A 24,454-nucleotide genomic window follows, 5' to 3' on the forward strand; every position below is an offset into this window, starting at 1 on the left:
TTCATTCAGGCACCAATGCACACATTTTTTTTTCACAGATACTGAACGCGCGGGCTTCGAAATGCCAGTGCAAGCATGCATAATATACAACATGCTATGTGAAATGGTGTCACAGGGTAATTGATGATGCGCAATTATTTATAAACAACGGGCAATATATCAGGAAAGTAAGTAGCAAAATAAAAAGCCGTGTGTTATTTATGCAAACTAAATAATAATAGCTGCACGAGCTTGGTTTAGGGAACCCCAGATGCCGACTGGGGAGTCAGAATACACGAACACCGACATTTTCAGTGAATTAGGCATCAATAAAAATCCTATCAGTAAGGAGCATCGTGGTGTGTCGCTTGCGAGCACGAAAACACCGTGAGCAGCCGAGAAAGAAGTGGCCAAGAGCTACTTGCGGCAGCACAGGGTGTAATGCGCCAAAACAGAGCAAGGTAGGGGGAAAATGAAGGCTGATACACGGCACCATGAGAGTACCACATCGTGCAGTCGATACCAAGCGAAGGGGTGCTGGCAAGAGCACTGGAGGGGTGAGAGAGAGTCTCAGGACTCGTCAGGTAATGACACTAAGGTGATCGGCAGAGGCATTCGGAAAGCTTTGCAGCCCGCTGTGCCGGCTAACTCGTGCAGACTCACGCGGGCTTGGAGGAGGGTAGCCATCGACGATAGGGCTGTTTAAAGGCACCACATGCAAGACAACTAGTCGCTTCATTCAGATAAATTTTCGTGTGTCTAGAAACACACCTAATATAAATGAACCTTGAAGGACCACAGGCGGAGCCTGGTGAAAGAAGGCTGGGGGAGAAATACGTCGTCCCAGCAATTAAACAAAAGTCGGAATGGCCTTAGAAAAGCTATTTCCGAATATTGTGCAGGAAAAGCGGTTTAAAATATGAAAGAAAATGACCGCCCCAGAAATTCGGAAAGTACGCCTGCACTATACCGGTTTTTCACTAAAGGCATCCTCTGTGGCAGCAACTGCATGCTGGAAATTTTTCTAGGTGAGCATTTCAGTACGTTTGAAATAGATACATTGTCAACTCTCTTTATTTCAATTATTACCTGGTTACTGAGAATGGGAGCAGATAGAAAGAGGACATATAATGAAGAAAGAGACGACTGGCCGTACATTAGTCGTCTACGGCCAGTGCACGGCTGATCGCGTGAATGTTTGTCGGAGACGATGTCTTCGTTTTCTTTCGTACGTTGTAGAAAATATTCCATCACACATTTGCAAACAAGGTAATTGACATTGGCCTCTTGGGAAAATGAAAACAGTATAAAATTTGAGCTTCGGGCTTACCAGTGAAGCAGCCACCAGACAATAGAGGAAATCCGAATTGAAGAAGGTTACGAAGCGATAAAAAAGGAACTCTTGAATAAAATATCAGATTCGTACGGGCCTGGGTGTATCGGCGCCACACGCTGGCTCACAGCCGCTCGGTCGGGGCCATCCCGATATATTGGTGGCAACGATTTCATTCACGTCGTTGTGCAGTTGACTAGCCCAAGACGGCTCCTAGATGAATCAACGCAGTAGTTGAGGAACTAAAATCGCTCTCTCCAACCAAAAGTACTAACCAAGAACCAAAAGTTTTGGGAACCAGCTCGGTGCCCTCCTCAGGGGTGACTGGGGCCACGTTGTAGCGCCGGTCACTCACAAAACGCCTCTGTCGAGAGAGCAGTGCCGGTGAGTACGCAAGTTGGAGGGTTGGGAGGGAAGGATTTGTGTTCTTTGCTGCTTTCTAAATACGTGCGACTTCAGTAGCAGTCTTTTTCTCCAGTTGGGCACGCTGTCGGAATGTTTCTCCGAAGTCTGTTTTGCGATCTGATCTTTCGCAGTACTGAGCGACAGTTTTGTAGCCGGACGGTCTTGTTGCTCTGCCTGACTCGTTCCAGTAGATTTTAAACCAAAGCTTTTTACCTCTACCCCCCAAGGCTTCTTTCGCGACCGTTGGTGTCAACAGAAAACTCCCGCGAACAAATAAAAGAATTTACTGGCACCGCCAGGAATCGAACCTGGAAATAACAGAATAACAAAGCTAGAGGCCGTTGTCTTGTAGATTTAGTGGCAAGCCCACGCGGAGACGGGGAAGACAGGTGGTGCACTAACCAAGAACATATACGGGTTTACCCCCCTGCATTACCCCCCTGAATGCCACGTGATAGCGTCACCCGACCTCTCGCGCCGCTGTGCGCCCCGCCTGCGGCACGTCTAGCGGCCCTGTGCGCGCCTTGTGCATGTGCTAGGAGTTCCAAAAAATAAAGTAAGCTCGCACCAACGCATGTCATCACACTTCTAGTACGCCAATGTGCTAAAGCCTGTGGCCTCCAGTGTTCACGTAAAAAATCACAGCTCCTTGTCGTCCGCCCTCACGCCCAACGACACATCAAGGAACACATTGAAATACTCCTTGATGGCCAGGCCATCACTCCAAGAACCAGCATCAAGATCCTGGGCCTACGTCTTCAGGCCAACACCAAGAGTGACGTATCCTTACAGCGCCTCAAACACAGCATCGATCAAATCATATACATGATGAGGCGAGTTGCCACCAAGAGGCGAGGCCTGAAGGAATCCGGTACCTTTCGATTAATTCAAGCTTTTGTCCTCTCGAGGATCACTTACGTCAACCTCCTGTCTTCTTATCGGCAAGGAGGACATAAATATGCTTTATATAATGATTAGAAAGGCGGTTGAGCAGGCCATTAGTCTCCCCATGAGTTCGTCTACAGAGAGGCTGCTTAGCACGGGGCTCCACAACACGGTGGAAGAGCTGATAGAAGGCCACGTTTCTAACCAAAAGCTCAACACCCTCAGTGGGCACCATGCAGTTATCTACACAGACGCCTCCCAAGTTCGAGGGCAGCAGTACGTCATCATCGCGGTTACCTCCAGAACCAACCTCCTTGCGTGTGCCTCACTCAAGACGCAAGACATGACGGCAGCAGAAGAGGCAACCATCGTCTTGGCTCTCACTCAACCAGGGGTTCGGAAGGTGGTGACCGATCCCCAACAAGCCTACCGGAATTACCAGTCGGGTTAGGTGTCCGGACCTGCAGTGCGTGTGCTAAAAAAGCACTACCCCAACGGTTCCATTCAGCTCATCTTTACACCCGCCCACACTTCCATGGAGCGCAACGAATACGCCCACCAAGCGTGCGCTTTTACCCCTGAGGCTAGGGAACCGGACGAGGACAGTCACCCGCTTGTCACGTTCAGGGACATGACCCATCATTATCGCCTTCAGAGACAGACCCTATCTCGCCTTACCCTGACCTTTCCAGAGATCAACAAACTACGCTACGGCTCATCCAATACGGCTCCTTCCCACACCCGACGCGTCTTCACTTAATGCACCAAAATCGCTAAGACGCTGAATGTAAATTTTGTTCAAAAGTAGGAACACTCCGTATATCTGGGTGTGCGACTTTAGCCCTGAGCACCCTCCTCTCTTTCTTTGAACTACCCAACAAGAGCAATGGGGGATGCTGCTGTCCAGACCCCCCTGCCTACCCAGCTTCAGCTGGTGGACAGAGCACAGGCGGCGCGGGATACATATGGGCTACAGTGAAGAAGAAACCACTCCTCTGGGCCGCACTCTGGGCCGTTCAGAAATCTTAATAGAAGTATTTCCTCCTCCTCCTCATCCTCCCACCTCTCGACCGTCCCGGCCGCCGATCTCGTCGCCTCCGTCGGCGACGGCAGAGACGGAGAAGTCAGATCGTCTAACACCGGGTTTGAGATTTAATTTGAAAAAAAAAGAGTTTCTACTAATGTGCTACACCAATTCAACTCAACCAACCACCGGTCATGCATCATGCAAGGGATTTAACCTTACCAGGAATATCGCTTTGAAGTAATAAAGGACGTGGTTAAGTGCATCTCACTTCTATCTGATTTCGCTATTTGTAGAGCGACGTGAGTGAATTTAAGTGACGTCGTATGGGTAATCGTTGTGGGTGCCGTTTACAGCTTTGCTTTCTAACCACATTCAGAGTGTGGATTGGCGCGAATTCTTTTCCTCTCCCCAGTGCATGAGGAGGAGTACTCAGCTCAAAAATCTTGTATACGATACCAGGCGTGCGGTCCTTTGTGTAGCAGTCTTTGACATTTTTTTTTCTTGTAATGTTCAAAAAGCACTTAGCAGAACGCTTTGCTAGCACAGAAACTGCCCCTCTTGCCCGCCTCAATTACCGTGTGGTCCCCTGACCATCTTCCGGGATCGGAGCACTCAGCAGATCGAATGCTTAATGGTAGAAAGTGGGTGACGTACTAGGTGTTTATCTTCATCCTGGAATAAAACACGAAAGTTTTTTATTCCGGGATTCACGAAGATTTAACTTACGTCATATCCTTCACGAAAATGACGCCAGTACAACGAAGCAAACGTCCTGTAAAGGGTGCACCCCTGCACACAGGGTCTTCTTGCGGGGAAGCAACCTTTAGTACTAATTTTGGTAAGATGACATGTCATCGCCCCGCTTCAAAGGGGAAACCAATAGCAATCATCATCATCATCATAATAATAATCATCATCAGGGTTGCTCGTTTTCGGGTTTTATATTTTAACACGAAAGTGTTTTATGCCGGGATACACCAAGATTTCACTGACGTTATATCCGTCACGGAAATGACGCCAGTACACCTTCGCCGAAGCGACCTTCCAGCAGGACGTCGCTCGCCCAGCACACCCACAAGACAGCCGCCGACCCGCAAATCATGCTCAGCTGCAGATTTCGCTGCACATTTCAGTGTCATGTTTTACCGACTTCTATGGCAGAGGAATCAACCACAGTTTTTTAACGATCCTATACCTTTAAAGATTAACCTACCAAAGCAAAATACGTGGCTCATCAGCCTCAAATATTTCTTTACTTAAAACTCCGTGGGACCCCAACACGAAAACCACGATGAAATCGAGAAAAATGAGCACAAGGCTATCTCCTTTATTTATCTGCAAAACACAGAAAACAACCAAATAATCATTTATTTTGCTCTTAACTTACAGGAGAATGAAATAAAAAAAACGTAGATTTACCCGAATAACAGTTAGGTAAATAGAATAAATGCCTACGTAACTGTTCTATTTATTGTATAATTTGTTCGACAAGCTGCTCGTCCTTTGTTTTTTTTTAGTTTAATCACACGGGGCCGCATGGGATACGCCTCTTCCCTATATCGTACAATCGCCATGCACTAGCTGCGTTCAACGACTTACAAAATATGAGCTATCAACACCCTATTTCCGATTATTCGCTATTGCTTGGATCGCGGTTAGTGCAACCATTCAAGGACTCTGGTGCAACCCGGGGAAATCACGACGGCCAACTGTCTCGCCCATCGTTGGACACCTGAGCTGGCCCCCCCTTCCACTTGCGCCACCCCCACTCCCAACGCAGACAATCTGTAAAGTTAGCGCCTCCGCACCAACTTTCATTTCATGTTTTACGCTTACTATCCTTTCGCTTTAATTCTCGGTCCCCGCTTCCTCAAGATTCAATGTTCCCCGTATTTTTTTTTTCAAGTCACTTTCACCTTGGTTTTCTTCTTAAAATATGACACGGTGTGAGGCGCGTCACCGCAAATACGCCACAAAAGGCTAAACATTCACCATGAGCCCGTACACAACGTCTCATGTGCGCAAAAAAAATAAAGCCAGGGAAAATGTGCCGAGGACACATGACCAGAGCCTCGTTTGGGGGACCAAAATGCGAAAAAAAGCAGCGACACCAGTACTATAGATGTTAAAAACAGACACAGACCACGCGGCAAGAAGGCCTCTGCTTGCAAAAATAATATTCAAAACAAACCTAGACTGGCCACACAAAACAGCACTAGTATTATGGTATAACAGGGTGTCATCAGTTAACATAGTGTGACCAGTAGCTGGCTACTCCAACATCTACTTGTCACAGGAGTTAGTGAAAGTGCTTCCGGGAGCATTGCGTGAATAAAACTCCCAGCAAATAATTACCCATTTCTTACACGCAGAAAATGCAGTATCTCATGGCACTGTCGACGTTACTTTATGCTAGATCAAAGTTAAATATGTTGAATCAAAGTCAACAGCAGCAATTTCTCGATCACAAATTTATGTGAGCATTGCGCCAAACGCTGTCTGGTACGAACAAAGCTCTCCTATTTAAGCCAGTCTAGGCAGAAAGAGCGAACATGTTGTAGGAAAAAAAGAACTGCAAATTTTGAGGAGAATGACGTCGTAATAAGCTACCAGTAAGCAGAGATGAGATAAGCAGATGGAGCAAGATGGCCACTCCACTGTAATACCCGAAGGCACGTTATGGCGAACTTAGCTGTGGCGAAACTACGGCTGCCATCTCCAGTGTATCAGTTCTTCATTTGAGCAGTTTACAATGAGTTGCATCTTTGGTGCGAGCCAACCTACGATGAAATATGAGGCGGAGCCTGTAGCCCCATATAAGAAGAGTTTTCGTCAAGAGACCTGAGAATTTAAAGAATATAGGCCCACCTCTAGCACCACATCGGAACAGTTTTCAGCAATGACATCTGCTGCTTTAGGCAGTCTGTGCCTTACCTCCGAGGCCGAGGGAAGTGCCGAAGCGCAGTTGAGCAATAAAGTCGGAATGATGGGAACTGGGAGAACTGAACCAGTCACTGATTGGTTCAATCATTGTCCTTTCTGATTGGGTATGAGGTTTTGAAAATGGCAATACACGGGCGTTTTCGCCTTTTGCTTCCATCAGAAAAGCGCCCGCCGCGGCCGGGAATGGAACCCGCGTCCTTGGGCTCAGCAGCAAAACGCCTTAGCCCTCTGAGCCACCGCGGCGGGCTTAGGACTGTCCTTTCAAGTTACCAGGAGGCCCTACTTTAGATGAAACGGCTTTGTCAAGCCCCATGGTAGGCTTGGAATGAGAAGACAGCACCGCAAAAAGGAGGAAAAAAGTAAGGAGGCTTTTGCATCATTTCCCGCAACTCACGAGGCATTCGTACAAAAAGCTCAGTCGTTTGAACCATGGTGTTATTAATTTTTGCCCCGAGGCATCGACCACCATGTAGTGGCTTGGTCACTTACCACATTTTGACGACATATGCTAGCATACGGCGTCCTTTCACGACAGAAACTGCCTCACCGCGTAAGCACCGCGACCCTTTAATTCTGATTTTTTTTCTGTGAGTGTTTTGAATAGTTTGATGAATGGGTTGTCTGACAAAGGTAACCCTTAGATCCGTTCTTTTTTTCCAGCTAGAGTCCTGTGCGGATCGCCGGCTATCAATCGCAAGATCTAGACCTTCGGTTGAACCTTATGGCACCAAAACATTGTTCGTGCCACCGCTAAAAAACGCGTCCAGGAGTCATCCCAGCGTGGGTAGAAAATCTGACCCGGGCGGCAAACTCATGGCCAAATAACATGAGAGATATTTTCTTGCTTCTTCATCCGCATAACCGCATAACCGCCTGCAGAGACGAAAAAAGGGGACAAAGTCCAATGTAAATAAAAGGCGCCGAGGCACTCTCACTGGCCAAGATCCGCTAAAAGAGACGTTATTGTTAGGAATGATGATGACGCCATGGATGAAAATGATACGCACCGATGAACAATTGCAACTGGCAAGCAGAAATGTTAACTAAACGTGTCTTCATCTCGCTCTTCCTCCCTCCGGGTAACACGTCACGTTCAATGGAGGGTCATTCTACTCAAGGTGTCTCTAACGAAGAGAGGACTCGCGCTCTTTTCATGCGTTCAGCCCTACTTTCTATACCCACTCAAGAAAATGAATGTCGGGCCAAGGAGTTAGTATCCTTAATACAGGATTCGGCCTCTCGAGCTAAATTTACTACTACTTCAGTTCAAGGACAGCCTTGCAGTCCATGGTGGAATGATGAATGTACCAGGGACTACCGTCGAAGAAAAACAGCGCGGAAAAAATTACGGTATAATCAATGTCTCGATAATTGGAGCAATTTTAAGTATTTTCGAGCTGGGCTTAACGTACAGTTGCACGGGCAAAAGAGATGTACAACACAAACCGGTTCGCTATTCTCTCAATAACTTATAATAGGCGTGCGCTCTTCAACTTCTTGCGGTATGGAAAAAACGGCATTACTGCACCAAACCTTGATTCCTTCATACACACCCCAACCACCTTAAAAATCCTCCTCGATCAATTGGCTCAAGGACTGCAGGCTCGTTTTACTTCTCGACACCCTGAGCTGGACCCCCTGGTTCCCCTGTACTGAGCCCGGCTGTAAATTTTGAGGAGGTTACAAGGGGTGAATTATACGACGTGTTGCAGCGTGTGCCCGATGCAGCAACAGGCCCAAATAGAATTACAGTTCCAATGATAAAGATGTTTTGTGAGTCACTGGAAGGCCTCCTGCATATTGTCAACCACTCTTTCGTTTCTAAAAAAGAAAGGAATAATCTGGTACACTCAACATTTGCGGACAATGGGGGCTGCAACCTATAAACCGGTTTATTAAGTCGATATTAGACATTTACCATGAGTATATATTAGCAACATATATAAATTGACATAAACCCTAGATGAATTCGATCCCTATATGGGACTTGCTAGAACTATATCCTTTAAACATAAGATTTAACGCCAAGCAAGGTTTCGCCTTCCACGCTAACAGGGCCAGAAAACTCCGCAGAACATTTGAGAACTTCAGAGAAAGAAGTCCTAAAAGAAATGTGATGTCCTAAAAGTGCTGGATTCGTTCCTGCACAGTTGTGTAACTGTCTGTGGCTACTGGGAAAAACGGGACGACAGAAGGAAAAGAGAAGTATAGGTACTGACAAATATAAATAAGGTTTTTGCAATAAATTTATATAGTCACCTTATATACCATCAAACAGTAATAGAACAGAACCGAAAAACCAGCCCTAAAAACGTTTGCCCAAATTACCGGCTAATCAATCGCTGAAAAAAAAAAACGCGATAACTTTTCGCTTTTTTTTTTTCGCAGCTGAGACTGGTACAAAAGTACGCGAGACAGAGGCTGTTGCACCTAAGGGCACCGCATAATTAATTATAGCATGTCGAGAAGGCGTTGAGTCTGGGCTGCTAACAACCTAATTTGGGAAATACTGAAGAGCAGTGCAGAGTGTTCTTGACTAGCACGCTGCACGCCACTTTCCAGCCACAGTCGTCCCGCACTTCCCATACAGCTCCTAATTAGTCGCCCTTTCAAGTGTTCTCCAGGCGATTTACAGTCTTGCATTTTGCGGGCGAACCGTTCGTCCTCTCTGGTGCCGTTTTCCTTGCGCTGCAGCCGCTGGCGTGTTATATAGTTTATATAGTGACTCTTGCGCCGTCGATTTGCCCAGCTTGTGTGTTAGTCACGAATCTTAATAGACGCCGCTCGTGGGCCTTGGGAATCTCCTTGGCGCGACTGCCGAGGTTGTACTGAAGGTACTGGCGTCTAAACTCCGAAATCTCTTCTTTTGCCCGTTACTTCCTCTTGCAGGGCATGCCATTAACTGCGACGCTCAGCCGCGGCGGCAGTGATGAAATTAGTTTCGCTACGAAGTCACCCCAGCGCGGGCTTTCATCGCGTCCTCTGTGAACGAGGGCCGCCCCCCGATCAAATGGCATGCAAACATTCGTTAGGGATACACGATGAAAGTATTCGCATGCAGCCACTTGTCCAGGATCCCCCTCTGGGGTTAATGTTTCCATGTCCCCCTTTCTCTCCATCAAACTTGCAGCGTATGACGAAAAGAAGCGAACGTAAACACGTATGATGCATATACGTACGCAATGATTTGCTCATTATTCTCACGTCTCTAGTTCTGCACAGTTGTTTCTACGCTCCGTGAAAAGTGCATCTGCTGACTCTACAAGAAGCCACCATATTGAATGTTAAATATTATCCTGGCAAACAGTGCTCGAAGCAACTTTTTCAATGAGTATGCAATTAGGGTCGTGTTGCTATGTAATGCCTGTAAAGAAGTGTACGATCCTATACACCATGCGTTCTTAGTGTCTGCAAGTGTTTTAGAGCTTTCATAAACCAGATTTAAAAGCAGGGTGTCGAACCGAAACAAACGGTGGTTCGATTAGGTGGCTCGGTGTGTGTGTGTGTGTGTGTGTGTGTGTGTGTGTGTGTGTGTGTGTGTGTGTGTGTGTGTGTGTGTGTGTGTGTGTGTGTGTGTGTGTGTGTGTGTGTGTGTGTGTGTGTGTGTGTGTGTGTGTGTGTGTGTGTGCGCGTGTGTGTGTGTGTGTGCGTGTGTGTGTGTGCGTGTGTGTGTGTGTGCGCGTGTGTGTGTGTGTGCGTGTGTGCGTGCGTGTGTGTGTGTGTGTGTGTGTGTGTGTGTGTGCGTGCGTGCGTGCGTGCGTGTGTATGTATGTATTTATTGCACAAAAGAAAGAAAGGAAGGTCCACCAACAGGCGTAAATTGTCTCGCCTAGGGGCGGACACCGGAACGCCTGCTGGTGTAGGGGAGATGGGGTAGGGAGGAAAGAGTACATAGGATTAGGAGGATAGGGTAGATGGCTTACATAAATATATAAGTGTTTGTGTGTGCGTGCGTGTGTGTTTATGCTGCAACTAGATAAAGGCACAAAAAGTGCTGCAGTAAAATATTTTAGGGAAGAGGATATAGTATATAGCATTTTGCCCCTATTGTTGGCTGGCCGAGCAATTTTCAGTCCAAACCACGGAGTAAGAATATATTTCTTACACTGTGGTCCAACTTCAATTGCAAACCCAATATGTACCGCGTGGAATGAGGGGCCTTCCACAATGCAGCTTGTTTTCTTGCATGAGAGCTCGTTAACTCCGAAAGCATTACGGCGTTCATATTTTGCTAGAGAATATCGCTAAGCGCTGCCAATAGCTTGTCCACTTGTACAGCCCAGAAAGCCTTCCGCAGTGTTGACTGTTGCCTGTTGCCTGAACTGTTGCCTGTCGGCCTGCTTTTGTATCTGGTAGGCTTCCACCAGCTCTATTTAATCACCGTGTCGGAACAAGATTGTGGTAACTGATGACTGGAGCGCACTCTTCGGTTCGGCTCAAGCTCGGTACCCTGTAAACATCGTTCCGTTTCGGTGCGCGCTTTAGTGGTGCACCATAACAAGGATGCCCATTGAGTTAGTGCTGCGCAGCCTGAGTTCGGCGCAGTGCGCGGTCAAATCATCTCTCATGTCTGCAGGGCAGGAAGTGCTCATTCACCTGAGCATGGACCCTGGGGAGCCGCAGCAGGTGGTCTCGAGGAACATCGTCGTCCAGTGGACTGGCACCAAGTTTCCCAAGGAGGTGAGCTCTGCTTATAGGCTACTTGCGCGAGCGTACATGTTTATCCCGCTTCGGATCAGAAGCAGGAATGTTACGTAAATGTTTTTTCCAGAATTTTCGAACTCAGTTGTGGCAAAAAAGGAAAAAGGATGAGTCCTCGTTTTAAGAGAACTTTGTAAAACTTCCGGAAGAAATCAGTTAAAAATTTCGGTTTAAATAGTAAGGAGTTTCTGCACAAATTTTCTCATAAATTTTATTATTCATTCATTCATTTACAGTACGGTAGACTTATTAAGTCCAGGCAGCCCATACAATGCAAAAACACATTAGAGAGATTCACCACGAAGATATGGAAAGAGGAAAAATAAGCATCATTCGGACAAAGCTTTATATGTTGCGAGGAACACTTCAACATTGGGGCTGTCAAAAACTCTCTTTGGTAACTGAAACCAGGCTGCTATGGCGCTGGGTAAAAATGATGACTTGAACATATCAATATCCGCGCGATATTGTTCGAGCAGTTTGCCATTATTAGATTGAGCGTTGGCGCGAGACAAAGCGGTTATTTAGAGAGACAAGTAAATTAGTAATGTATCATTATACATGAGATGCAAGACCTTCAACTCTTATTCGCACCGCAACAAAACTACTAATTTCTGTAACACTACCAGTCCTCTCTGTACCTGTTACAAATGCATCTCGCACCGATACCCTGTATTTTTTCAAATTTGGTAATATGATTTTTTTTATTCGGGTTCACAAAGCTGTCGCATGGTCTAAACTGGGCATAAAAAGTATTTTAAAAGCAGTCAGATTTTCTCGGGGTGGGACGTTGGAAAGCTTGCGTCTTGGGGGCGAGGAGGAATATCCAGGCTTCTTGGATCCGTAGGGCTCGAAGCTCTGTCTATAAATGTGATCTTTCCAACTTAGTGTTCGCGTGATTGTCACTGCCAAATATTTTATTGCTGCTACTTCCCTTATTGGTGCGTTTTATATGTAATACCCTTCTTTCAGGGAAGTACCTTGTTAGAAGTGCGGATGACACCGCACTCGTCCACATTTATAACCGTCCTCCCAGTCCTTGCCCCAATCAGCAACACTAACTAGATTGTCGTCAAGTCGAGTTTGGTCGGCGGCCGATCATCGAACCAATGTGTACAGGACAAAGTCACCTGCGAAGAGTTTGATTTTGGTATGCTGGTTGGCAACGTTTCCAATATCATTAACGTAAATAAGAAATAGGATAGGCCCCAGAACGGAGCCCTGGGGCACGCCTGATGTTACTAAGAGAAGTTCGAGAAAACCACTATCAACTTCGGCATACAGAAAACGGTTGTCAAGATAAGCCTTAATAAAGTTAAGAAGTTTATTATTGATTCCAATGTTATGAAGTTTTTGAAGAAGTTTACTATGCGGTACTCTATCAAACACCTCGGCGAATTCTAGGATGATTGCGTCAACCTGGTCCTTACTACTGATAGCAAGTCGTCCTTAGCTGAGTGACTGTGGATAGTGTGGGCCTCATCTGTGTAATGCAGCGCAGGCTGCCAAGGTTCCCACCATGGGTTCGAGCAAGCCAAGCCGTGAGCGGCAGTGGCGGCCCTCGCCACGCGTGTGCAGTTACTCCTAGAAGACAAAGTAGCTCCTCAGAACTCAATTTAATTCCGGGTTTTCCACGGTACAACAACCAGCCCTGGTATGACACTCCTAGCTTCGGGGCATAGAGGGGGAGTACCTCCCGACCGTACCGTCAACCGTCAAGCCAGAAAGCCCGACCAGCACAGGGCAGGTAATCCAGTGGCGTGCGCCACCGTAGCGCTGCGGGTGATGGACCGTGGATATAGGACCGCAACCGACCACCAGACTATCCGAGCAACCCAATAACAACTCAAATCACCTGCGCAAGCAGCGAGCGCCAAGCCAGAGGGTGCATGCAAATCCGACTCCCGTTACGTGCGGCGACCCCACGCTAGGGAGAAAACGGCGGCCGCTCAAGCCGAAGCGAGCTGCATGCACAGTAACTGACGGAGTCGGGGCCCGGTAGTCTCTCTCGAGTCAGGCAAACGGAAGGGCCCGCAGGAGAGCATTTTCGGCACCGTTAATGTCACGTGACGGCACCGGGTGACGTCGCTTTCTTGGCTTGCCGGCTTCGGCGAGGCGAGGACGCGACTATTCCCGAGGGCCGCCACCGGAACAGAGCTCCAAGCGGATCTTCTGAATTTGGCGTGCTCGCGTTTCCGTCCGAGCGCCCCTTGCTCGCTCGTTCGCCGCGTTGCTTCAGAACATCGTCTGTCTACAGTGAGCCTTCGTTAGTGCCCTATCAAAGCTAAATTGATGCTGGCGGAATAGCTAAAGTGTCGGGACATACGTGCGGGAACCCCGTTGGTTTGTTTGGTGCGCGAACTGCCTCGTTCAATGTTTCGTCAAGGTAGGAACAGTTCAAGTCTATGCGCTTATACAACAAGAAATTTTTATCCTATCTGAGAAGAGCTAAACTTCGTTCAACGTTACAGCTGTTTACATAAATTTAAATTTCTTGGTGTATAAACGTTAGCATAACTATGGCTTTCTGTATAGCAGTAAGGTTGTTGTTTTTGTTTCATCCATCAAGGTGTACGATGTTGTGCTTGTAACCTATGTTAAATTTGTTTTAAATAATCTTGGTATGGGTATTTGTCTTTTCTAGCACTCCCCCACTTCCACGTTTTCTTGGGTCAAAATAGTGTGAGCTAAAATCTACATAAACTTCAGGGGGACCGCAAAATTCATTCCTTGTTTGTTATTGCCAGATGTGGTGATGGTACAAGAAGGTTGCCCCGCAAAAGAGCTTTCATAGTAAGTAGTATAGGTTGCAGAACATTGAAGCTCTGCAAGGTAGCTGGACGCCAAAAATAGCATATGGCTGAGTTAACGACAGCAGCTAATTACCTTGAAAATACCTCCCGTTTAGAGGGTCACTGAAGTGAATTTGTCAAGCTCCTGTTTTTGCTTGCACTGCGTAGGCTGGCTCAAATAAACACACTTTTCCCCATTTATCCGGGCAATAAGGCGGTATTTGTTTTATAAAGCCTGAAAGAAGAAAAACTACCATGCGCGGTTTGCGGCGGCTCCACCAACTAACAGCACTGACGTCAATACAAGGTGCTGCGCGATTGGACGATGTCCAAGATTAGAATTCAAACCAGTTTCGGTTTCGGTTCTGTGAAACAGCATGCTTGGCATCCGACGTTATTATTGGATGGGTATTCTTGATATCTCAGTAATCCGCATATCGCGCTTCTGCCATACTGTCGGCTATCAAATGCGTCAGATAAGCCCACCAACACGGCTGGGAATCGTAACAATTACTAGCCGAGGCGTACGCAGTGGATGAACGCCCTCCGCGTCACCGCAGATGCTCAAAGGCGATCCACTTTTCCCCCGTATTTAGAGCTTGCCTGGCTTGTGCCTGTATCGTAAGATGCGTTTTCTCACCAAATCACAGGTCGGCTGATTCAGGACTGCGCCCGCAATCAGGCGGTGCTTATGGCAACATCACGCCAACGAGAACACGCCAGCGCGTCAGTGTCAGTCTGCACGCGTTCTGCGAACTCTATCGGGGACAAACGAACGTTACAGCGCAAAAATGGTGAATTCAGTGTAGAAGACATTGCCCAAAAACAAATAAATCAACTACGTAAAAAGAAAATCATGCATTACCGGGGGATCGAACTTGAGACTTGCAAAACAATATTGCCGCGTACCATGCATTTGGTTTGTTTGTTTATTTGTTTGTTTATGTTTTGCTTTTACCGCCTGGCTGCATCGGTGTGTGTTATCTGTGTGCCAAGGGAAGCGCGAGTTCCATTCTTTCTTTCTATGCCGCCTGTGTTATCTCTTCTGATAGGGAGAGCATTCCGAACTAACGTGAACAGCCTAGCATAATCTTCTTTGTTCTGGATGTAAATCGACGGTTCGAGAAACACTCGCGCCGAAAGATAAACGCCTGCAGAGCAGTCGCCGCGGCTTTAATTCGAATCGTCGACGCTCGCCTTCGCACGTTACTTTGTTGACTGCTGCTTCGCCGCCTGTATTCTTTGAGTTGTTAGGGGAGCACAAGTTCGCTCCAATAAACTTGTTTTCCCTGAAGACAACTGCGTCGTCTTTGGCCACGTGACAATATACCTAGTGCTCCAGACCACTTGGCGATAAGCCAGCGATGCCCCGGGTGAAAATATAAGTACCTATATAATGTATAGCCTGTTGCCAGGGGTAGAAATATAGCCTATATAATGTATAGCCAGTTTACATTTTTATTTCTTTGTAGCATTGCAAGCAGCTTAGTTGACTATTTATAGCGCTCGGGCAGTAAGCGTCCCGAAATTCCCACAATATCTTATGTCTACCGACTGCATTCCTTAGACAGAAAAGCATTCGCAGATGTGTGGTCGTACTGCTTACCGCTGTGCTAGTTCACACAGCGCAAAAAGTGCCCCCCGCACCCTGGTTTTACGCTCTACGGTAAAAGTTTCGGTTGATTTTAATTCCTTAGTACCTATATTAACTTCGTATAACTCTGCTCCCGCTATTGGCCTTAGATTTTTCTGCTAGCGTACCAGGCAGCGAAGCGTCGCATGTGCGCTTATGTGGAGTCACTAGGTCTATGGTTCAATGTACAAACGAACAAACTAAAGACACATTCTTCTTGGCACAAATGTGCCGTGGCTTAGTTTCAACTGAGCGAACGAATTTCGGCGACCCGCCAGCCGCCGGCCGACTAAACGCTGAGCCGTCTGATTCTGTCGGGGGGTCGGCGAGCCGTACAGTAGCATAGTCAAGTGACGTCATACGAAACGTCATAGGAAATCGGCAAAAGGATGCAGAGAGGAGGACAGCATTTTCGAATTGATTTTTCCACTGAATAAAGTCGCACAGACGCAGAGAGTCTGGTCGAAACATGGCCTAGCTAGGGACTCCGGACTACAATTTGCGCTAGTAATTATCCCGCAGTGTTTACAAATACCTTCAGTGTTCCTTTAACAAGTCCTCTCACTCCAAAACATGCCAGGAAATTACAAGCTAGAATAGAAACAGGGCATATGGCAAACATGAGAAGGTTGCATGACGTAATTAGTGAAACATTACCTCTTTCGTAGTTGGGTTTCGTTAGTTGACAAATGGTATTTGGTTTGTTCAGAAGTACATGTACTTGAAGCTGATGTTTATTTCTCCCGTATTCCACTATTTTTTTCGTGGTGTGAATCAAAACGTCTCACAGTGCATTGTCATTCTTTCCTGGAGCTGAGAGCTCGAGATAACGCGTATTGATCCAAAGCGGCTGGTAGTGTCTTGCTAATAAGAAGAATGTGTAGATAATATGTGCACTGGCTTGACAATAAGCTGATAGCCACCTTTTTGGGCAGATTCCCTCAGAAAATTGTGTGACATTTTGGAGTACAAGAGAATTGCACAAAAGCATATTTTGATAGTAACGAGAATAAATAAAACTGCTCGCATAACGGAAGTAGGGCTGAAGGTAGCTCGTATGAAGGGGTATTGACATGAGGGTGAAGTGTCCTCTACACCTCTGCGCTCTGAGTAGCAGGTGAGACCTTTGTTTATCCTATGTCTATCCCTCAAAGAAGAAGGGGCCCTGTGCAGTGGCTGCAGAAAGGGGAATCGGCTTCTCGAAGAATGTGTAGACTTGAGTGATGTTTTGTTTGTATGTCGGCAGGCCGTGATCTGGGAAAGCCAGGGGACGCAATAAAATCGCTTCACCCATACATGGCTGCGTTGCATTGGTGTCCTGAAGTTTGTTTCACTGTTGGCGTGACTGCAAAACTAACAGAAGATGCCCCAGTGCTCCAACCCCCCCCCCCTTTTTTCCCCCTTCATGTGGGATTCAGTGACTGAAACATTTATAAAACTCACCTGATGACTTCGACATGCATGTACATTTGTAGCATACGACCGTATGTTTTGCGCAGCATGCATGGTTCATGTATACCATTGTGGCATGCTGGTCAACGACGGCACGTTTCGAGGAATCCCACAAAGCAAAAATTGTGAAAGAAGGATGTAAACCAAGTACAGCAACTGCAGCTTAAGCCACTAAGTTATGTGTTATTTAGGCATGCAGAATTGCTGCATAATGAATTTGCGTATACTTGTTTGTTTTATTTGGAAATAAAGTATTACATTAGCTCATGGAATACAGCCAGCAAGCGGCTAGCGAGTGACACAATTTAACGCCATTCTTTACTGGCACGTACAAAGTAGGCGCAGTGAAATTTCCGGCATTTTATCAAAGTATGTACTGTATCAGTTGGATCTATCTTGATTGGACTTCTTTGGAACATCATGCGGCATCACGTTTTTTCTTTACTTGTCTCGACGCCTTCATGCAAGTCATTCCGTCTGTTCATCCCAAACGGGATCCTGGATTCTTTTAGGGTAGTTTGCAATGAGGAAACTACCCGTAAGATCCAGGCGAGCCCTTTCCCTGTCCTCTCTTGGCTACATCACAAATGTCCACCACAATACCCTGCAAAATTCCTTTCAACCAGGCGCCCATGTCCATATTATCGTGTGCGCTCACAACCCAGCCGTCCCACCTCTTTCCTCTCCTCCTTACCCTCCCCGAGCCGCGAGTGGCCCTGATGAGCAGCACTGACCTGGACGCCAGCAACAACTGGACTCCAGGGCAGAGACCGCTAAGTCATCACCGGCGCTCCTGGGCTGCGGAACCACATCATTTCTTACTACATCAAGTTCTTCACTACTACTTCTACTGTTCGTCACATTGCATGTTTAAGTGGATATTTTAGCTTTTCTAAAAAAAAAAGAAATTCCGGAAATGTGACGCATTACCTAAATAAAATTTTTGGATTGGATTGGAAAACCTTTATTTGTGCCTGCATGAGCGCTATAGCGTGCTCCGACAGGGCCTACGTCGTCTTCAGGGTGCCTGCCGCGCGCACTGGGTCCCCGCTCGCCGTTTCCGGCTCGCCGGGCCCCTGCCGTGCTAGCTCCTCGATGACCTGCTGGACGGCCCAGTGCTGACCTTCCGGGTTTTCGCTCCCTGCGGCCGCATCCAGTCGCGGTGGGATCCTTCTGGCTTCTTCCGGGTGTTTTGGTGCAATTCCATAGGATGTGCGTGAAGCTTGCCGTCCCTCCTCGGCATACTTTGCACTTGTCGGTCGAGTGCGTGTCAGGGTACATGCGATGCATCAGTGACGGGCTGGGTAGCGAGCCAGTCTGGAGAGAGAGAGAGAGAGAGAGAGAGAGAGAGAGAGAGAGAGAGAGAGAGAGAGAGAGAGAGAGAGAGAGAAACATTTTTGTCTATTATCGCAGTGGTTGGGGTGGCATCCGTCAGCCGCCTCCGCCCAGGCAGCTGCTGGTAGCACTTCGGATGAAGGCCACCAGGTCGCGTTGATCTTGGTGATTGCAGGCGGTAGCCAGCCACTCCTTAGAGTGATGTGTTCTGAGTGCTGAGGTGTTAATGCGTTCCCACAATATATGTTCTTGGTTAAGTGCGGCGTTGCAGTGGCTGCACTGGGGGTGTGGGCTGGTGGTGCCATGCCTTAGGCGGTGTAACCATGCCGGAGTTTGTAGCGCGTTTGTTTGTGCTTGTAGCCAGCCACTCCTGGTAGCCACTGGTAGCCAGCCACTCCTTAGAGTGATGTGTTCTGAGTGCTGAGGTGTTAGTGCGTTCCCACAATATATGTTCTTGGTTAAGTGCGGCGTTGCAGTGGCTGCACTGGGGGTGTGGGCTGGTGGTGCCATGCCTGAGGCGGTGTAACCATGCCGGAGTTTGTAGCGCGTTTGTAGCGTGCTTGTAGCCAGCCACTCCTGGTAGCCACTGGTAGCCAGCCACTCCTTAGAGTGATGTGTTCTGAGTGCTGAGGTGTTAGTGCGTTCCCACAATATATGTTCTTGGTTAAGTGCGGCGTTGCAGTGGCTGCACTGGGGGTGTGGGCTGGTGGTGCCATGCCTTAGGCGGTGTAACCATGCCGGAGTTTGTAGCGCGTTTGTTTGTGCTTGTCTGAGTAATGTTTTTTCTTCTCTGTCCAACAAAGAATGGGGGGGGGGGGTGGATACTCCATCCTCTCGTGGAGGTACTGTCTCATTTTGATACGACGTTGGGGGTGAGATTTCAGGGTGCATACATGGTCAGCGGGAGCCCGGATGAGTGCTTCACGGGCGAGTTGATTGGCTCGTTCGTTCCCAGCTAATCCCATGTGCCCAGGTACCCAGTGAATTCTGGCCTGTCCTCTTCCTGTGGCTAAAAGTTGCAGTGCAGATGGAAAGGTGATTCCGCTTGCAAGTAGGGGACATGCCTTCTTGGAGTCCGTGTAAATATTTGTAAGTGTGGTGGGGGTCGTCGTTTGGCCAATTGCGAGTGCTATGGCTAGCATTTCAGCTTCTTCCGGAGTGGTACAGCTGGTGTGCATCGAGCATTCGTCTTCTTTGAGGTTCGTATAGGCTATTCCACACATAAATCCTCTCTTGGCTGCATCCGTGAATATGTGGTTTTGGTGGGGATCTCTGACAACCTTCTTTGAATAAAATGCCGCTCTAATTTGTCGTCGAGATGGATTCCTTTCTTTGTCCATGTGCCGTGGGATGGGTGCCACCTGTATGTGCTTGAGGATGTCTTGCTTGATGGGGGTTGTAGTGACCTGGGCGGGGCTTGGTTGGTATCCCAGTTCTGTGAGTATAGCTCGTCCCGAGTGAGTGCTGTTTAGCCATATAAGTTGGTTGTGACGCTGTGTGGTTATAATTTATTCGGTGGTATGGAGAGTGCCTGTGCTGAGAAGCTTCGTTGTGCTGGCGCTGAAGGGAATTCCTAGGGAAAGTTTTGTTGCTTTCCTGATTAGTGTATCCAGCCGATTTTCTAATGTTTTGGTGAGGTTTATGTAAGAGGGTTGATATCTGATGCGGGTGGTAATGAGGGCGTCCCTGAGGCGGATTAAATCTCCTTCCTTGAGCCCTTTATTTCTGTTTGACACTCTTCTCATCATGTGTAAGGTCTGCTCACACTGCTGTATTATTTGGCTCACCGCTCTGTGTCCTCCGCCGTCACTTTGTATGTGGAGGCCCAGAATTTTTATGGAGGGCTTGGGGTATATGTCGTGGTTTTCGTGGCTTAGGTGTATGGTGGGGGGCTTCCATCGAGGATTGTGCACTACTAAGAGTTCCGTTTTCTCTGCAGAGCATTCTAGTCCTATGTTGTGGGCTGCTCTTCGTACTGCATTCAGGGCCAATTGCAAGGTGTCTTGGATGTGACCTGGACTTCCCTTATTGATCCAAAGTGTGATATCATCTGCGTAAAGGGAGAATTTTATGTCCGGAATCTTGCATAATTCTCTGTGGACCTTCAGCATGGCAAGATTAAATAGTGTTGGTGAAAGGACAGACCCTTGGGGTATGCCTTTTTGTGGGTGAGAGAAGGGAGCAGTGAGATGGTCGCCAATGCCGATGGTGAGTTGCCTGTCTTGTAGGAAGTTTCTTACATAGTTGTACATTCTGCTTCCACAATTAGTGTTTCCCAGTTCTTCGAGCATAGCGTCGTGGTCAATGTGGTCAAACGCCTTCTTCAGGTCAATGGCTAAGATTGCTTTTAGTTGTGCTAGACTCGGTTCTTTGTGTATATCTTCGTAGATGTGATGTAAAGCATCTTGGGTGGAGAGGTTGTTCCTGAAGCCGACCATGTTAGGAGGTAGCATCTCTTGATCTTCAAGATACTGTTGGAGAGTTTTTAATTCCATTCTTTCCATTACCTTCCCCACATTGGACGTCAGGGTGATTGGTCTTAGGTTGCTGAGTTTAATGGGTTTGCCTGGTTTGGGGATGAATATCATGTGCCCCAACTTCCATTTTGTGTAAAGTGGGCTTCCACTCCATATGTAGTTGATTTCTGTGAGCAGGAATTCCATATAACTTTCCGCCAGGTTTCTTAGGTGGGCTGTAGTTATCTGGTCAGTGCCTGGCGCTTTGTGTCCTGTGCACTTCTTGATTGCTATTTTAAGTTCGTCCATGGTGAAGTCCTTATCAAGATCTTCGTTGTTGGCTCATGAGTAGTTCCGGTAGTCAGGTTGGGTCGCGGAGGGGATATACAGGTTTTGTAAGTCTTTCAGCATTTTTTGCGGATTTTCGTGCTCATCAATTAGCGTTTGCATTTTGTTCCCTGAAGTTGTTCGCACGCCATCTGGTATTGTTCTCTTATGAGTTTATCTGAGTACGTCTGGATATGTTGGTTTAGCTTGGCTATCCTTGCTCTGAGCTTGCGATTTGTTTTGCATTTTTTCCAGCGCTTGATAAGCGCGTTTCTTGCCTCCCAGCAATGGGCTAAGTGCTTGTCCACGCAAGGTCCGCCTTCTTGGTTTGTGTAGGTCTTGGTATGCTTCATTTTTGTGTTGATAATATCATTTGTCCAAGCGTCAAGATCAGGAGGGCTTTGCCCTTCTCTTTCTTTTCTATACATGTACATTCAGTGATTTGTTGTTTTTTCCATTTCAATCTTCTTGGTTTGGTGTGGATAGAAAGGGCGATAATTGCGTGATTGCTTCCCATGTATTCTTGGGTATGGGTCCAACTGATCTTTGTCCTTGATGTGGCCATAGTAAGGTCTGGGTTCGTGTTCCGTTCTACAGAGTTTCCCAATCTAGTAAATTCCAGTGTGTCATTGTGGATTGTGTATCCTGCTTCCTGTAGTGCATATAGCAGTTTGCGTCCCTTCTTGCTGTCTTTGCTGTACCCCCAGGCTCGGTGAGGGGCGTTGAAGTCCCCAGCTAGAAGGTGTTCGTATGCACTTCGCGTGGTCTTGGGTCTTAATAGTTCTTTAAGTTCCGGTAGGTTGTCTTTCGACGGGCTGTTCATATTTGTGATGTGCAGCGGTCCTTCGGTCGTTTGGATTGATATAGTGATGCTGTTATCTGTGTCATGTTCCAGGTTGGCGGGAAGTTCCTTGAGAATGAGGAGTGCAAATTGGTCTCTGGTTTAGAAGGTAGAGTAACCTGGTAGGGTTGGATGCTTTCCAGTTTCCTGTAGAAGAAGTATGTCTGGTTTCCTAGGTAAGTTTTGGATCCACTGGTGCAGGGCGTTTCTTTTGTTTTTGAAACCCCTGCAGTTCCACTGGATGAGGCTTAGCTCTCTAACCATGTTGTGGTTGATCTACGAGGGTGGTTAGGTGGCCTGCTGTTTTGAGTAGGTGGTCGAAGCGCTGCTCGAAACGGTGGAGTAGTATGTCGGTGAGGTGTGCCAGCCTTCTCTCAAAGAGGGCATCGAACACTTTGTCCATCATAGCTGCTATTCTTTCTTTCAGTGTTGTGAGGAGGGTGTCCACCTTTACCTCTACTTCTTGGAGCCTTTGAGAGTGTATCTGGAGGTCAAAGTCGCTGTGAGCCGTCGGTGGCATTTCTCCACCATCAGGGGTTCCTTCATCATCTGTTCTGCTGCGTTTCGGGCCCGGTGTAGAGCGATTTATTGCGACGTTAGATTCAGTGTCCATGTCGCTTTGGATGTCTGGTGTAGTGACCGTAACTGGTGGTGAGTGGTTTGGAGGAAGGGAGCTTTGTTGTGCGAGTGTTTGGGGCCGGGGTAGCATCTGTTCTCGTCGGCATGTGTTTGCGTCCTAACTGCATCTCTGTAGGACTTATTAGCTTGTTTGGCTGTGCGTATGTGTGTTGATTTAAGGAGTGGCTGGCTCACCTGTGGTTGACCGGCGTTTTCTGGCGATTGTTGCTTGGTCAGGTCCTGGGATCGGGATGGTGCTTTAGGCCTCGATGAGCTTCGTTGCCGTGAGGAGCTTTTCGATCGCGATCGGATGCCGTTGTGGGTCTCGTGTTCGGCGAAGCGTGTGTGGCTTCTTCCACGTTGTTTAGCTTCTTCTTGCTTGGGTTGTTGGGAGTTTTGCTCGGTGTTGAGGTCCCTACGGCGGATTATTCGTTTGTGGTAGGCTTGGTACCATACTGCGCTGTCCGCAGCTTTTCTCTTCTCGCAGGTTTTGTCATCCGCGCTGTGGTTGCCTCCGCAGTTAATGCACTGCGTCAGGCAGTCTTGGTGGTCTTCTTCTTGTCTGCCTTTGCCGCATTTCGGGCAGAGTGGTTCGCTGGTTTTGGTACATACGTCAGTCCTGTGCCCGATTGCGAGACATTTTCGGCAGAATTGTGCTCGGGGTCGGTGTGGACGGCAGCGGTATTCGCCTCCGGCGTAGATCACGTCACAGGGGATATAGGTGCCCATAAAGGTGATAATTGCTGTGCCTGTTTTGCCCATTATGCGTGCCGAGGTGATAGTGTAACCTGGGGCGGATAGGTGCTTCAAGAGGTAATCTGAGTCCGTTCCCGGTTGGATGTTGTGAACTACTCTTTTGCAGGTGTCGTGCGCGGCCGAGATGTAGATGGATACTCGGCCCGTTGCTGAGTTGGTGCTTATCGACGAAATACTTCCGATCTTCTCGGCTGTCGGTTTGTCTCGGCAGTTCAGGAAGGCGAGGTTTTTGCTCGGGTCGACACGTACAGTGAAGGTAGTTGCCTCGTTAGGTGAGAGTCTCGCGGTTTGGCATAGCTGGTGGTGTAGTTCACTTGGATTGGCGAAGGCAAGGTTGAGCCCGTCGGCGGGTCGTAAAATGAGCTTGATCAGTTCTTTTGGACTCACCGGACGTTGCGATATAGGATGCCTCCAGCCGTCTTCGTCCTGGTAGAACTTGGGAGCCATGCTTGAGTGGTTGGCGCGGCGGTGCCAGCTTGTCGGTGTCGGTGGTTTGTGGAACACGTCCTAAGCCTAGTAGGCCTAGCACGCACTCACATGCCGGTCGGGACAAAATCACTGGTATTGTCCGTTTCGTTGAAGGTAGGGATCCAAAATTTGTTGAGAATGGTCCAGATCGGTTCCGGTATGCGTTCCGCTGGTCCGGTGAGGTCGACGAGTGGAACTTCTTCGAAAAAGCGAAGAAACTTGCGGAGCCGTGGTGTCCTGCTGCCTTTAGCTGCGGCCGCCAGCAGCGCCCTCCAGCCAGTCTGGAGCTGTCCAAATAAAACGGCTTGTTCTCGACTCAACCCCGGGCACGGGGGCGGGAGAGTTCTGCGAGCCAGCGGAACGCCTTCGTTATTTCGCTGTACTCAGTCATACGATCTTTCGTGCTGAACCACGTCGAGCGGTCTGCCGAGGTGCAGTCCGTGAGTGCTCGCGCCTCGGCATGTGCCGATTCGTTGTGGTTGTCGTTGCTGTCCGACGCGTTG

General features: G+C 47.9%; 1 protein-coding gene across 1 annotated transcript in view; it reads left to right on the forward strand.

Moving 5' to 3' along the window:
- LOC144155278 (carboxypeptidase Q-like) overlaps positions 1 to 24,454 on the forward strand; it is a 51,765-nt gene that overhangs the window by 17,796 nt on the left and 9,515 nt on the right. The window contains exon 4 of the mRNA XM_077686611.1: positions 11,149 to 11,252. Within this exon, the coding sequence (XP_077542737.1) occupies positions 11,149 to 11,252 (104 nt within the window). The remainder of the gene's footprint in view (positions 1 to 11,148; positions 11,253 to 24,454) is intronic.

The sequence above is a fragment of the Haemaphysalis longicornis genome, unplaced genomic scaffold (assembly GCF_048455015.1).
Source record: "Haemaphysalis longicornis isolate Haplotype H1 unplaced genomic scaffold, Haemaphysalis longicornis Haplotype H1 scaffold_1, whole genome shotgun sequence".
Taxonomy (NCBI): Eukaryota; Metazoa; Arthropoda; class Arachnida; order Ixodida; family Ixodidae; genus Haemaphysalis; species Haemaphysalis longicornis.